A 14,859-nucleotide genomic window follows, 5' to 3' on the forward strand; every position below is an offset into this window, starting at 1 on the left:
ACGACAATTACCGGAAACATAACAGTCGTTAGTGCCATCCTTCTGTTATTATGCAAGGTCTTGGCAGCACATCCTTTGTTTACACGGGAAACGTGCTGGCGATTTTTACACTGACGTAATCCCCATGTACAAGGGTTTTGCTTATTTTTTGGCTTATTGACAACATGTTTAGATGAGTCAATTCTAGGTTTGTGTAAATGAGACATAATACGTTCTCCCTCCATTATCTGACATTAATCTGGGTAATTATTACACGTTTTACAACTTATTATGCAACACGGCTGTAATTGTGCACCCTGCACCGCACGCCCTGCACCGCACGCCCTGCCTGTCCTCGGCAATGACGAATTGGAACGTTGCCCAGGACCTATATAAACACATAGGACGCAGGGCAGCCAGAGCTGTAGTCAGGGGGACTCGCGATGGCACTGAATATCGCATCCACACTTCTCCTGGCCACTGGAGTCACTCTCCTTTTTTATCTCATTAGATGGTGGGGTAGGGTCAAACAGAAGAACCTCCCACCAGGACCCACACCTCTGCCCGGCTTGGGGAATATCCATCAAATCAGCACCACAGAACTACCGCGGTCATTAGTTCAGGTAAGAGCGCACAATTTGTGACAGTCTGTGTCACTTGCTCTGTGGCTTGCGGTAGTTTCCTTACAATTAGTACTTTATCGGCAGGAGATTATCACTGCAGGACTAGGTGTCATGTGCAGACCAGTCAGGCTGATCTGTGACTCCGCCCCTACCACTGATTGGCAGATTGCTGACAATGTACAGTGTACACAGGCCAATCAGTGATGTGGGTGGAGTCATACACAACTTAACATTCTGAGCACTGCTACATTTACAGCAGACAAAGTAGCGTCTGGGTAAAACTTTCTTGCACTGGACAGGATGCAGATTTGTAATACACTCATGTGAACATGGCCAAAGAGTTACATCCATCATTTTGTTTTATTTTCTAGCTGAGTAAGACATATGGACCCGTCTATACCATCTACATGGCAAATCTGCGGACCATAGTACTGATTGGGTACGATGCTGTGAAGGAAGCGCTGGTGGACTGCAGCGACGCGTTTAGTGATAGGGGAGACACCGGAATAGGAGAGTTTTTTTCTAAAAAATTTGGTAAGTTGTAAAGTGAATATTTAATCTGAAAATGTCAGTCATTGTACAGGAGGAGGAGGTGAGCTGTGACATCACCTATTGTGAATGGTGGATCCTGTGTTATCTACTGTATATAGAGGTGTTATCAGTCATTGTACAGGAGGAGGAGGTGAGCTGTGACATCATCTATTGTGAATGATGGATCCTGTGTTATCTACTGTATATATCGGTGTTGTCAGTCATTGTACAGGAGGAGGAGGTGAGCTGTGACATCACCTATTGTGAATGGTGGATCCTGTGTTATCTACTGTATATAGAGGTGTTATCAGTCATTGTATAGGAGGAGGAGGAGGTGAGCTGTGACATCACCTATTGTGAATGGTGGATCCTGTGTTATCTACTGTATATAGAGGTGTTATCAGTCATTGTACAGGAGGAGGAGGAGGTGAGCTGTGATATCAACTATTGTGAATGGTGGATCCAGTGTTATCTACTGTATATAGAGGTGTTATCAGTCATTGTACAGGAGGAGGTGAGTTGTGACATCATCTATTGTGAATGGTGGATCCTGTGTAATCTACTATATATAGAGGTGTTATCAGTCATTGTACAGGAGGAGGAGGTGAGCTGTGACATCATCTATTGTGAATGGTGGATCCGATGTTATCTACTGTATATAGAGGTGCTATCAGTCATTGTACAGGAGGAAGAGGTGAGCTGTGACATCACCTATTGTGAATGGTGTATCCTGTGTTATCTACTGAATATAGAGGTGTTATCAGTCATTGTACAGGAGGAGGAGGTGAGCTGTGACATCACCTATTGTGAATGGTGTATCCTGTGTTATCTACTGAATATAGAGGTGTTATCAGTCATTGTACAGGAGGAGGAGGTGAGCTGTGACATCACCTATTGTGAATGGTGGATCCTGTGTTATCTACTGAATATAGAGGTGTTATCAGTCATTGTACAGGAGGAGGAGATGAGCTGTGAAATCACCTATTGTGAATGGTGGAAACAGTGTTATCTACTGTATATAGAGGTGTCATCATCTACTGTGAATGGTGAACCCTGTGTCATCAGCTGTGCATAGAGGTGTTACCTTTCATTGTAACTCTGTCTGTGATGATAATGAGACTGTTGAAAACTCTTCTGTAATAAATAGCAAGATGTATAAGCCTAAATAAGCTTTTCAGGTAAGTATGAAAATTGCAAGATTTCATTTTTTATGCAGATTGTGATATGAAAATAAATAAACAAAAAGAAAAATAAATAATGTATTTCATACAAAAAACGTGATTTATTCTATCGGTCATTTTCTGATGATAAATTCCCTGTAATAGATGAAGAGAATGATAATAGATGCATCATGTCACTGTGAATTACTGTATGATGCTACATCTAAGCCATACAGCTCTACTAGTATAGAGACCATAGCCAGAGGGTGCGGGGCCAATATTAGATTGTTCCTCATCACGCTCATCAGAGAAATGTGGACGCTCTGTGAGGGTATCAAACACTCTGTGACGTTTCGGATTCTCTGTGACAGTATTGGGCGCTCTGTGATGGTATCAGATGCTCTGTGAGGGTGTTGGGCGCTCTGTGATGTATCGGACGCTCTGTGAGGGTATCAGACACTGTGACGTATCGGACGCTCTGTAAGGGTATTGGGCGCTCTGTGATGGTATCGGGCGCTCTGTGATGTATCGGTCGCTCTGTGACAGTATCGGGTGCTCTGTGAGGGTATTGGGCGCTCTGTGAGGGTATTGGGTGCTCTGTGATGGTATCGGGTGCTCTGTGACGGTATCGGGCGCTCTGTGAGGGTATCAGACTCTCTGTGATGTATCGGACGCTCTGTGACGTATCAGAGACTCTGTGACAGTATCGGGTGCTCTGTGAGGGTATTGGGCGCTCTGTGATGGTATCGGGCGCTCTGTGACGGTATCGGGCGCTCTGTGAGGGTATCAGACTCTCTGTGATGGTATCGGACGCTCTGTGACGTATCAGATGCTCTGTGACAGTATCGGGCGCTCTGTGAGGGTATCGGGTGCTCTGTGACGGTATCGGGCGCTCTGTGAGGGTATCAGACTTTCTGTGATGTATCGGACGCTCTGTGACGTATCAGAGACTCTGTGACAGTATCGGGTGCTCTGTGAGGGTATTGGGCGCTCTGTGACGGTATCGGGCGCTCTGTGACAGTATCGGGTGCTCTGTGAGGGTATTGGGCGCTCTGTGAGGGTATTGGGTGCTCTGTGATGGTATCGGGTGCTCTGTGACAGTATCGGGCGCTCTGTGAGGGTATCAGACTCTCTGTGATGTATCAGACGCTCTGTGACGTATCAGAGACTCTGTGACAGTATCGGGTGCTCTGTGAGGGTATTGGGCGCTCTGTGATGGTATCGGGCGCTCTGTGAGGGTATCAGACTCTCTGTGACGGTATCGGACGCTCTGTGACGTATCAGATGCTCTGTGACAGTATCGGGCGCTCTGTGAGGGTATCGGGCGCTCTGTGAGGGGATTGGGTGCTCTGTGATGGTATTGGATGCTCTGTGATGGTATCGGGCGCTCTGTGACGGTATCGGGCGCTCTGTGAGGGTATCAGACTCTCTGTGATGTATCGGACGCTCTGTGACGTATCAGAGACTCTGTGACAGTATCGGGCGCTCTGTGAGGGTATTGGGCGCTCTGTGATGGTATCGGGCGCTCTGTGAGGGTATCAGACTCTCTGTGATGTATCAGACTCTCTGTGATGGTATCGGACGCTCTGTGATGTATCAGATGCTCTGTGACAGTATCGGGCGCTCTGTGAGGGTATTGGGTGCTCTGTGACGGTATCGGGCGCTCTGTGAGGGTATCAAACTCTCTGTGATGTATCGGATGCTCTGTGACGTATTAGAGACTCTGTGACAGTATCGGGTGCTCTTTGAGGGTATTGGGCGCTCTGTGATGGTATCAGGCGCTCTGTGACGGTATCGGACACTCTGTGACAGTATCGGGTGCTCTGTGAGGGTATTGGGCGCTCTGTGAGGGTATTGGGTGCTCTGTGATGGTATCGGGTGCTCTGTGACGATATTGGGCGCTCTGTGAGGGTATCAGACTCTCTGTGATGTATCGGACGCTCTGTGACGTATCAGAGACTCTGTGACAGTATCAGGTGCTCTGTGAGGGTATTGGGCGCTCTGTGATGGTATCGGGCGCTCTGTGAGGGTATCAGACTCTCTGTGACGGTATCGGACGCTCTGTGACGTATCAGATGCTATGTGACAGTATCGGGCGCTCTGTTAGGGTATCGGGCGCTTTGTGAGGGGATCGGGTGCTCTGTGATGGTATTGGATGCTCTGTGAGGGGATCGGGTGCTCTGTGACAGTATCGGGTGCTCTGTGAGGGTATTGGGCGCTCTGTGATGGTATCGGGTGCTCTGTGACGGTATCGGACGCTCTGTGAGGGTATCAGACTCTCTGTGATGTATCGGACGCTCTGTGACGTATCAGAGACTCTGTGACAGTATCGGGTGCTCTGTGAGGGTATTGGGCGCTCTGTGATGGTATCGGGCGCTCTGTGACGTTATCGGGCGCTCTGTGAGGGTATCAGACTCTCTGTGATGGTATCGGACGCTCTGTGACGTATCAGATGCTCTGTGACAGTATCGGGCGCTCTGTGAGGGTATCGGGTGCTCTGTGATGGTATCGGGCGCTCTGTGAGGGTATCAGACTCTCTGTGATGTATCGGACGCTCTGTGACGTATCAGAGACTCTGTGACAGTATCGGGTGCTCTGTGAGGGTATTGGGCGCTCTGTGATGGTATCGGGCACTCTGTGACGGTATCGGGCACTCTGTGACAGTATCGGGTGCTCTGTGAGGGTATTGGGCGCTCTGTGATGGTATCGGGTGCTCTGTGATGGTATTGGGCACCCTGTGAGGATATCAGACTCTCTGTGATGTATCGGACGCTCTGTGACGTATCAGAGACTCTGTGACAGTATCGGGTGCTCTGTGAGGGTATTGGGCGCTCTGTGATGGTATCGGGCGCTTTGTGAGGGTATCAGACTCTGTGACGGTATCGGATGCTCTGTGACATATCAGATGCTCTGTGACAGTATCGGCGCTCTGTGAGGGTATCGGGCGCTCTGTGAAGGGATCGGGTGCTCTGTGATGGTATTGGATGCTCTGTGAGGGTATCGGGTGCTCTGTGACGATATCGGGTGCTCTGCGAGGGTATCAGACACTCTGCGATGGTATCGAGTGCTCTGTGACATATCGGACACTCTGTGAGGGTATCGGGCGCTCTGTGAGGGTATCGGACACTCTGTGAGGGTATCGGGTGCTCTGTGACAGTATTGGGTGCTCTGTGACGGTATCGGGTGCTCTGTGACGGTATCGTACGCTCTGTGAGGGTATCAGACACTGTGACGTATCAGACACTCTATGAGGGTATCGGGCGCTCTGTGAGGGTATCGGATGCTCTGTGACGTATGGGATGCTCTGTGAGGGTATCGGACGCTCTCTGAGGGTATCGGACGCTCTGTGAGGGTATCGGGTGCTCTGTGACGGTATCGTGCGCTCTGTGAGGGTATCGGGCGCTCTGTGATGGTATCGGATGCTCTGTGACAGTATCGGATGCTCTGTGATGGTATCGGATGCTCTGTGACAGTATCGGATGCTCTGTGATAGTATCGGTTGCTCTGTGAGGGTATTGGACGCTCTATGAGGGTATCGGCGCTCTGTGACAGTATCGGACGCTCTGTGAGGGTATCGGATGCTCTGTGACAGTATCGGACGCTCTGTGAGGGTATCGGATGCTCTGTGACAGTATCGGATGCTCTGTGATAGTATCGGTCGCTTTGTGACATATCGGATGCTCTGTGATGGTATCAGGTGCTCTGTGAGGGTATCGGACGCTCTGTGAGGGTATCGGGCGCTTTGTGACAGTATCGGATGCTCTGTGAGGGTATCGGATGCTCTGTGACAGTATTGGACACTCTGTGACGGTATTGGATGCTCTGTGACGGTATTGGACGCTCTGTGAGGGTATCGGGCGCTTTGTGACAGTATCAGATGCTCTGTGAGGGTATCGGCGCTCTGTGACGGTATCGGATGCTCTGTGACGGTATTGGACGCTCTGTGAGGGTATTGGGCGCTTTGTGACAGTATCGGGTGCTCTGTGATATATTGGACGCTCTGTGAGGGTATCGTACGCTCTGTGAGGGTATCGGTGCTATGTGACGGTATCGGAAGCTCTGTGATGGTATCGGACGCTCTGTGACGTATTGGACGCTCTGTGAGGGTATCGGGTGCTCTGTGACATATTGGACGCTCTGTGAGGGTATCAGATGCTCTGTGACGTATCGGATGCTCTGTGAGGGTATCGGACACTCTGTGAGGGTATCGGGCGCTTTGTGACAGTATTAGATGCTCTGTGAGGGTATCGGACGCTCTGTGACGGTATCGGACGCTCTGTGATGGTATTGGACGCTCTGTGAGGGTATTGTGCGCTTTGTGACAGTATCGGACGCTCTGTGACATATTGGACGCTCTGTGAGGGTATCGGCGCTCTGTGATGGTATTGGACGCTCTATGAGGGTATCGGCGCTCTGTGACAGTATCGGACGCTCTGTGAGGGTATCGGATGCTCTGTGACAGTATTGGATGCTCTGTGAGGGTATCGGACGCTCTGTGACAGTATTGGACGCTCTGTGAGGGTATCGGACACTCTGTGAGGGTATCGGGCGCTTTGTGACAGTATCGGACGCTCTGTGAGGGTATCGGACGCTCTGTGACGGTCTTGTATGCTCTGTGACGGTATTGGACGCTCTATGAGGGTATCGGCGCTCTGTGATGGTATTGGACGCTCTATGAGGGTATCGGCGCTCTGTGACAGTATCGGACGCTCTGTGAGGGTATCGGACGCTCTGTGACGGTCTTGTATGCTCTGTGACGGTATTGGACGCTCTATGAGGGTATCAGCGCTCTGTGATGGTATTGGACGCTCTATGAGGGTATCGGCGCTTTGTGACCGTATCGGACGCTCTGTGAGGGTATCGGATGCTCTGTGACAGTATCGGACGCTCTGTGAGGGTATCGGACGCTCTGTGACAGTATTGGACGCTCTGTGAGGGTATCGGACACTCTGTGCGGGTATCGGGCGCTTTGTGACAGTATCGGATGCTCTGTGAGGGTATCGGACGCTCTGTGACGGTATCGGACGCTCTGTGATGGTATTGGACGCTCTGTGAGGGTATCGGGCGCTTTGTGACAGTATCGGACACTCTGTGACATATTGGACGCTCTGTGAGGGTATCGGCGCTCTGTGATGGTATTGGACGCTCTATGAGGGTATCGGCGCTCTGTGATGGTATTGGACGCTCTATGAGGGTATCGGCGCTCTGTGACAGTATCGGACGCTCTGTGAGGGTATCGGACACTCTGTGACATATTGGACGCTCTGTGAGGGTATCGGCGCTCTGTGATGGTATTGGACACTCTATGAGGGTATCGGCGCTCTGTGACAGTATCGGACGCTCTGTGAGGGTATCGGACGCTCTGTGACGGTCTTGTATGCTCTGTGACGGTATTGGACGCTCTATGAGGGTATCGGGTTCTCTGTGATATATTGGACGCTCTGTGATGTTATTGGAGGCTCCAAACACAAATTGTATTTTTTTTTATATTTCAGAACTAGCTATATGAATCCTTACCCTTCTCACTCCATAAAAAACAAAGATTTTATTAGGTAAAGGTAAAAAAATACAAAACTTGAGAGAAAAGCTTTTAATGTGGTTGCCAGTCCACCCACGGCCACTTTCCTCCTCATTCAGTGCCGCATCTAGAAGTGCCATGTTTGGAAAACAACACCCATGTTTTTCTAAATCTAGACTCCCCTTTTAACCCTTTGCTTAAACTTACAGGGGTCATTGCCAGCAATGGAGAAAGATGGAAGATCCTTCGTCGATTTTCATTGACAACTATGAGAAATTTTGGGATGGGAAAGAGAAGCATCGAAGAAAGAATCCAAGAAGAAGCGCGATGTCTCACCGAGAAATTCATGAAGGAGAAAGGTTGGCGCAATTTTAAAAAAATATGTTCTCAGGTCGGTCATACGTATCTGATGGCCATCACATAAAGGATTGGACATGTTCATATTCAGCATGCCTGATCCTTCTTTTCCAAATGCTGACGATTGTATCGCTGCCCCTGTACATGTTAGATCAATGGCTACAAGCAGAAATCCTCGTATTTACAGCCTCGACTGCTTATATAAATGCTGCTCTGGTGTCTGCCATTAATACCTCTTTCAGTAGGACATAACTGCTCTAACCGTAAAGAACCCTTTCCTCTTTATCTGCCAGAATCGCCTTTCCTCCACGCGTAATGAATGCCCCCCTTGTTCCTATGTATTGACCAGACATATTTTGCCAATTTCCCTAATGACTCTTCATATTCACTTGCAGACGCTCCTATTAACCCTTTATATGTGATGCGACAAGCCGTTTCCAATGTTATTTGCTCCGTCGTGTTCGGTGAAAGATTCGACTACGAAGATCAAAAATTCTTGACCCTTTTGTCGTACATTAATGATATTTTCCAGCTGATAAACACCCGCTGGGGGCAGGTAAATATTACACAATGTGTGCAGGGAGCGCAGAGGTAACAGCCCACCTAATTCCTGGCAAGTTAGTAAAAAGTAGGGGACAGATGGAAAAAAGCATAAGGGGCAGCAGGATCTGACAACACAGGGTGTATTTGTAGTCTGTAACCATGGAGATAGAATGGTCTGAATACAAAAGGTAACTTCAAAATTCTGGGGCCCAAAGCAATTAAAAATATCACCGTGTCATTTTAAAGGTTATCAGGCTTAAAGGAGATCTGTCAGCACATTTTTTGAGAGCAACATAATATGGGGCGGAGACCCTGATTCCAGCAAGGAGGAGATTATCATCACAGGACTAGTTGTCTGGTGCCTCCTGGTCCAAACATGCCCCCAGCACTGATTGGCAGCTTTCTGCCTATGCACAATGTATACAGAAAGTAGCCAATCAGTGGTGTGGGCGGGGTTATACAGGGATCAGCATTCAGAGACCTCCTAGATCTGCAGCAGAGAAAACAGGAATTCTATCACAGCTACTGAACCAAGTAAACTGGAATCAGGGTCTCTGCCCCTACATTATGCTGATCACGGATTACAAAGCAAAAACATGCTTTAAATTAAACATAGTCATCGGCTGTCACCCCTGTGTATCTAGCAAAGGCCGCATTGGCGATCTGTACTGGAAGTAATAATGTCACCATTCATCTGTCACGGGACCACTGAGGCCTACGATTGGCTGGAAGGTGGTTGTTTCCCTTATCCAGTTACCTGACCGCTGCAGCCGATCACAGTTTACTGAAGGAATGCAAAAAAAAACCCAAAACAACTTAAAGAAGAATAATGAATATAAATATGACTCAGAACCAACAAAGTAATAGTAATGTTGGTTTTTATTTCTTCCTTCTTTAGCTCTTGAACGTGTTTCCCACCGTGATGCCGCACATTCCTGGTCCTCATCAGAAGATCTTCAGCTGCTTTGACAGCCTGAAACAATTTATCAATGAGATGATAAAGAGCCATCGAGCCTCTCTGGACGAGAACTGCCCCCGCGACTTCATAGACTGCTTCCTCATCAGGATGGAGGAGGTGAGATATTACGAGACCCCTTGTATCTAGAGGACGTCCGTAAGCACTAACATAAGTGGCTGACATCAAACCTTCCAGTTTGTTGCACTTCGCTTTGACTCCTATTTGCACATTTTTCATCATTTTTTTTTATATTTGAAAAAAAAAAATTATATATTTTTTTTTTAGGAAAAAAAGAGCCAAGGGACAGAATTTCATGATGAGAATCTACAGGCGACGATATTAGACTTATTTTTTGCTGGAACGGAGACGACTAGTTTGACGCTGAGATATGGTTTTCTTATACTAATGAAATATCCTGAAATACAAGGTGATCATTTTAATGCCGGTTTCTAATATTTTACCTTTTAAAAACTTTGCATGTTGATCCCGGCGCGCGGTGTAATAACGTTTTAATTTTTTTAATTCTGACTTTCCATTGCAGAGATATAAGCGATCAAAGCATTTGGAACCTAATGAGTTAAGTTTTGTTAAGTCCATACAGGAAGTACACGCCCCCAGTGAAAGCTCTCTGTTAACACCCACTTAGGCTTACCAAAAGTTAACTCATTAGGTGCCAAAAACTTTGATGGCTAATATCTCCGCAACGGAGAGGCGAAATAAAAAAAAATCCAAAACATTTTATTCCGCTCTTCAGCCACTATTACACCTTTTAGCATCTTTACCTTCTTTGAAGATGTATTACTTCTGTCTTTTTGGTCCCGAGGTGACAACATTTTCACCAGAAGTGGTTTTTGGTTTTAAAATGATACAAGACTAAACAAATACGGTATGTCCTTTGTTCCATTTTGTAAATTCCAGAAAAGATCCACAAAGAGATTGATAATGTAATAGGCAAAGATCGCTGTCCGTCAATAGAAGATAAGAGTAAAATGCCGTATACAGAAGCCGTAATCCACGAGATCCAGAGGTTTGCCGACATCGTCCCCACAGGAGTGCCCCACGCCGTCAGCAAGGACACCACCTTCAGAGGATATCACATCCCTAAGGTACGGTAGGATCTTGTCTTATCCCCCACACCGGACAATTGTTTGGCCTTGGGTAGATGTGGGATTTAGCAGCACAATATTCTGTCTGTATCCGCAAGTTTGACTTTCTCAGCTCTTCACCCCTTTCTATCTTTTCAGTTTTTGAACCAAGACTGACACTTAAGGCTACTTTTACACTGGCGTTTTTTGTAATACGTCGCAATGCGTCGTTTAGGGGAAAAAACGCATCCTGCAAAGTTGTTTGCAGGATGCGTTTTTGCCCCATAGCGTAACATTACCGACGCATTGCGACGTATTGACACACGCCGCCCCCACCTCCCCGCACCTCACAATGGGGCAGCGGATGCGCCGGAGAAATGCATCCGCTGCCTCCGTTGTGCGGTGCTAACAACGCTAGCGTCGGAATCTCGGCCCGACGCAATGCGACGGGCCGAATTCCGATGCTAGTGTGAAAGTAGCCTAACTCTTTGTGTTTTAACGCTTACCCTACTCTTACCTATACAGTAACTAGTGGTTGTACCTCTGATTCACCGGGATTTGCTACCTTAGAAAAAAGTGTCGCTACTTCTCAATGTCTTGGTTCAATTCTTTCTATCAACTGGATCTCACTCCTATCAACTACCAACTAGATCTCACTTCTATCAACTAGATCTCACTCCTATGAATTACCAACTGGATCCCACTCCTATCCGCTACCACTAGATCTCACTCCTATGAACTGCAAACTAGATCTCACTCCTATTAACTATCAACTAGATCTCAGTCCTATTAACTATCAACTAGATCTCACTCCTATGAATTACCAACTAGATCTCAGTCCTATTAACTATCAACTAGATCTCACTCCTATGAATTACCAACTAGATCTCACTCCTATCAATTACCAACTAGATCTCACTCCTATCAGCTACCAACTAGATCTCACTCCTATCCGCTACCAACTAGATCTCACTCCTATCAGCTACCAACTAGATCTCACTCCTATCCGCTACCAACTAGATCTCTCTCCTATCAGCTACCAACTAGATCTCACTCCTATCAGCTACCAACTAGATTTCACTCCTATCCGCTACCAACTAGATTTCACTCCTATCCGCTACCAACTAGATCTCACTCCTATCAGCTACCAACTGCTTGTTACTTTTAACCCTTCAGTTTTCTACGTCTACATATGTTATACATTACTTTTTCAGGGAAGCCTTGTGTTCCCAGTCCTGACTTCTGTCCTAAAAGACCCCAAACATTTCAAAAACCCCGAGGAGTTTGATCCTGGACACTTCCTTAATGAGAAAGGCGGATTTAAGAAAAGTGATGGATTTATGCCATTCTCTGCAGGTAAGATATTATTACATTATCTGTAAACTATGACTGAAAATGAACCAGGGTTTATAATATGAGAATATGCCGCTTTTTTTCTGGCTGGTGGATACGGGCTGGGATTAAGACCAAAAACATCACTTGATAGGATTTGGGAATCCGTTGTTTTATTTTATTCTTACAAATACACTACAATAGATGTAAGAACCATCATATAAAACAAGGATGAGGCAGATGGAATTTCCCCCAGTCAGTCCTTTCATTTCCAGGGGAGATAAGCCTCTGCCAGTGATGTTTGGCAGCTGCTTTCTTCTCTTTTTCCATTGAAAACAGTTGAAGGCTCAGTGGAGCCTGGCGCTCACGTGTATGGTGGAGTCTGGAGACGCAGCCTTCTGCTGACGGCTATTGTTTCACCAGCTTAAAGGCCTATTACATTAAAACCTGTCAATATCAACCAACGAATATGTATGGAGGACCTTCTCTTTAATTGAGTAAGATTTTTGGCGGGAGGTACACCACGGCTCATGAATTAGACCAGCTGCGGTGTCACGTCCTCGTTCCTCCCCAGTTCTGGCCACTTTGGCGAAGCTGGGAGAGACTGGTGTGAAAACGCCAAAAGTTGCAAATTGTTTCCACAACTTCCAAATTGCACAACTTTTCAAAGCAATTTGCGCCAGAAAACAATGGCTTCTCTTTACGTTTTGCGTGAGATCTTATCTTGTACACTCATTTGGTTTTCTCAGGAAAACGCATGTGTTTGGGAGAAGGCCTGGCTCGCATGGAGCTCTTCCTCTTCCTAACCACCATACTGCAGAAATTCACCCTGGAGCCGACCGCAGACAGAAGGAATCTGAACGTAAGACCCGAGCCCAACACCAACGCTTCCAAACCTCAGAACTACCAGATGAATGTCGTCCCTCGTTTCTGAGCGGAATACGAACTTCTTGCAAAAAGGAAACCTAGAAGTTCCAGAACTTACAATATAAAAGACGGCTCCTCTACTGTGGGAAGAATATCAACTGATAGACTCGTAAGCACAAAAAATTACGTATATTTTTTTAATCTTTAGTATTTTTGTGCCAGAATAATAATGTACGGAATAGAATCAGAATTTTATACATCCGCAATTACTTTATGTTAATAAAAATATCGGACTGTGACATGTCTGTAATCCTTGATGCAGTAGATTTTTTTTTTTTCTGGATTATTTCTTTTAATGAAGCTCGTGTTATCTCTGCATTTTGTCTGGAATAGAAGACCCCACAACGTATATGAGTCTCCACCATTGCCTCCAGTGTCAGCAGCACTGAAGTCACATCGACAGCACTGCAAGCGATCAATGAGCTCAGCAGCTCTGAGTGGCTGCAGCGCTGTTGATGTGACGCCTGCAGCGCTGTTAATGTGACGTCTCCAGCGGTTAATGTGACGCCTGCAGCGCTGTTGATGTGACGCCTGCAGCGCTGTTGATGTGACGCCTGCAGCGCTGTTGATGTGACGCCTGCAGCGGTTGATGTGACGCCTGCAGCGCTGTTGATGTGACGTCTGCAGCGCTGTTGATGTGACGCCTGCAGCGCTGTTGATGTGACGCCTGCAGCGCTGTTAATGTGACCTCTGCAGCGCTGTTAATGTGACATCTGCAGCGCTGTTGATGTGACATCTGCAGCGCTGTTAATGTGACGCCTGCAGCGCTGTTGATGTGACGCCTGCAGCGCTGTTGATGTGACGCCTGCAGCGCTGTTAATGTGACATCTGCAGCGCTGTTAATGTGACCTCTGCAGCGCTGTTAATGTGACATCTGCAGCGCTGTTGATGTGACATCTGCAGCGCTGTTAATGTGACGCCTGCAGCGCTGTTAATGTGACGCCTGCAGCGCTGTTGATGTGACGCCTGCAGCGCTGTTAATGTGACATCTGCAGCGCTGTTAATGTGACATCTGCAGCGCTGTTGATGTGACATCTGCAGCGCTGTTAATGTGACATCTGCAGCGCTGTTGATGTGACATCTGCAGCGCTGTTAATGTGACGCCTGCAGCGCTGTTGATGTGACGCCTGCAGCGCTGTTAATGTGACATCTGCAGCGCTGTTAATGTGACATCTGCAGCGCTGTTGATGTGACATCTGCAGCGCTGTTAATGTGACATCTGCAGCGCTGTTGATGTGACATCTGCAGCGCTGTTAATGTGACGCCTGCAGCGCTGTTGATGTGACATCTGCAGCGCTGTTAATGTGACATCTGCAGCGCTGTTGATGTGACATCTGCAGCACTGTTAATGTGACGTCTGCAGCGCTGTTAATGTGACGCCTGCAGTGCATATACCAAGGGAAGCAGAGGAGTCAGAGCCGGACCCAGGAAGGGCGACCAAAGCAGTTTGCTTATTAACTAAACCCAATACATTTTTAGAAAGGTAATGGAAAACCCCTTTAATCTTATGAGTATGGCCAAAACCAACATGTAATGTTAGTCTGAAGCCATCGGTTCAAAAAGGCAACCTACTTGACGTTAACCTCTACGTCTATCAGATCCCAGAGAAACTTTGTCCTTCACCCTTTAACCTCTATACACAGATCTAGACCTACTACAGGGCCCTCTGGGTTGTACCTATGGAGTAGCTGCTGGCCAGAGGAGCGATGCTAAAGCAACAGTAGTCAAGATAGCTGGGTCAGTAACTGGAAGAACAGAATCAGGAGACAAAATCATAGTCAGCAAAATAACTGGGATCACGTGCCAGGAAGTCAAAGCAAGATCAGACAAGCTGAGGTCTGAATCA

General features: G+C 47.3%; 1 protein-coding gene across 1 annotated transcript; it reads left to right on the forward strand.

Moving 5' to 3' along the window:
• Window positions 1-382: 382 nt before the first annotated feature.
• LOC138661586 (cytochrome P450 2C8-like) lies at window positions 383-13,254 on the forward strand. The gene is made up of 9 exons (XM_069746401.1): window positions 383-602; window positions 974-1,136; window positions 8,021-8,170; window positions 8,564-8,724; window positions 9,610-9,786; window positions 9,955-10,096; window positions 10,588-10,775; window positions 11,969-12,110; window positions 12,836-13,254. The coding sequence occupies exons 1-9, from the start codon at window positions 423-425 to the stop codon at window positions 13,018-13,020; spliced, it is 1,488 nt and encodes a 495-aa protein (XP_069602502.1). The 5' UTR covers window positions 383-422; the 3' UTR covers window positions 13,021-13,254.
• Window positions 13,255-14,859: the final 1,605 nt, after the last annotated feature.

Source organism: Ranitomeya imitator, chromosome 2, assembly GCF_032444005.1.
Source record: "Ranitomeya imitator isolate aRanImi1 chromosome 2, aRanImi1.pri, whole genome shotgun sequence".
In the NCBI taxonomy this organism is placed as follows: domain Eukaryota; kingdom Metazoa; phylum Chordata; class Amphibia; order Anura; family Dendrobatidae; genus Ranitomeya; species Ranitomeya imitator.

Bases quoted from the DNA above. Each gene is read 5' to 3' on its own strand.
- LOC138661586 (XM_069746401.1), top strand. From the start codon at position 423: ATGGCACTGAATATCGCATCCACACTTCTCCTGGCCACTGGAGTCACT. The intron at 9,787-9,954 runs GTGAGATATTAC...TTTTTTTTTTAG, and splicing joins TCCTCATCAGGATGGAGGAG to GAAAAAAAGAGCCAAGGGAC. The intron at 12,111-12,835 runs GTAAGATATTAT...TGGTTTTCTCAG, and splicing joins ATTTATGCCATTCTCTGCAG to GAAAACGCATGTGTTTGGGA.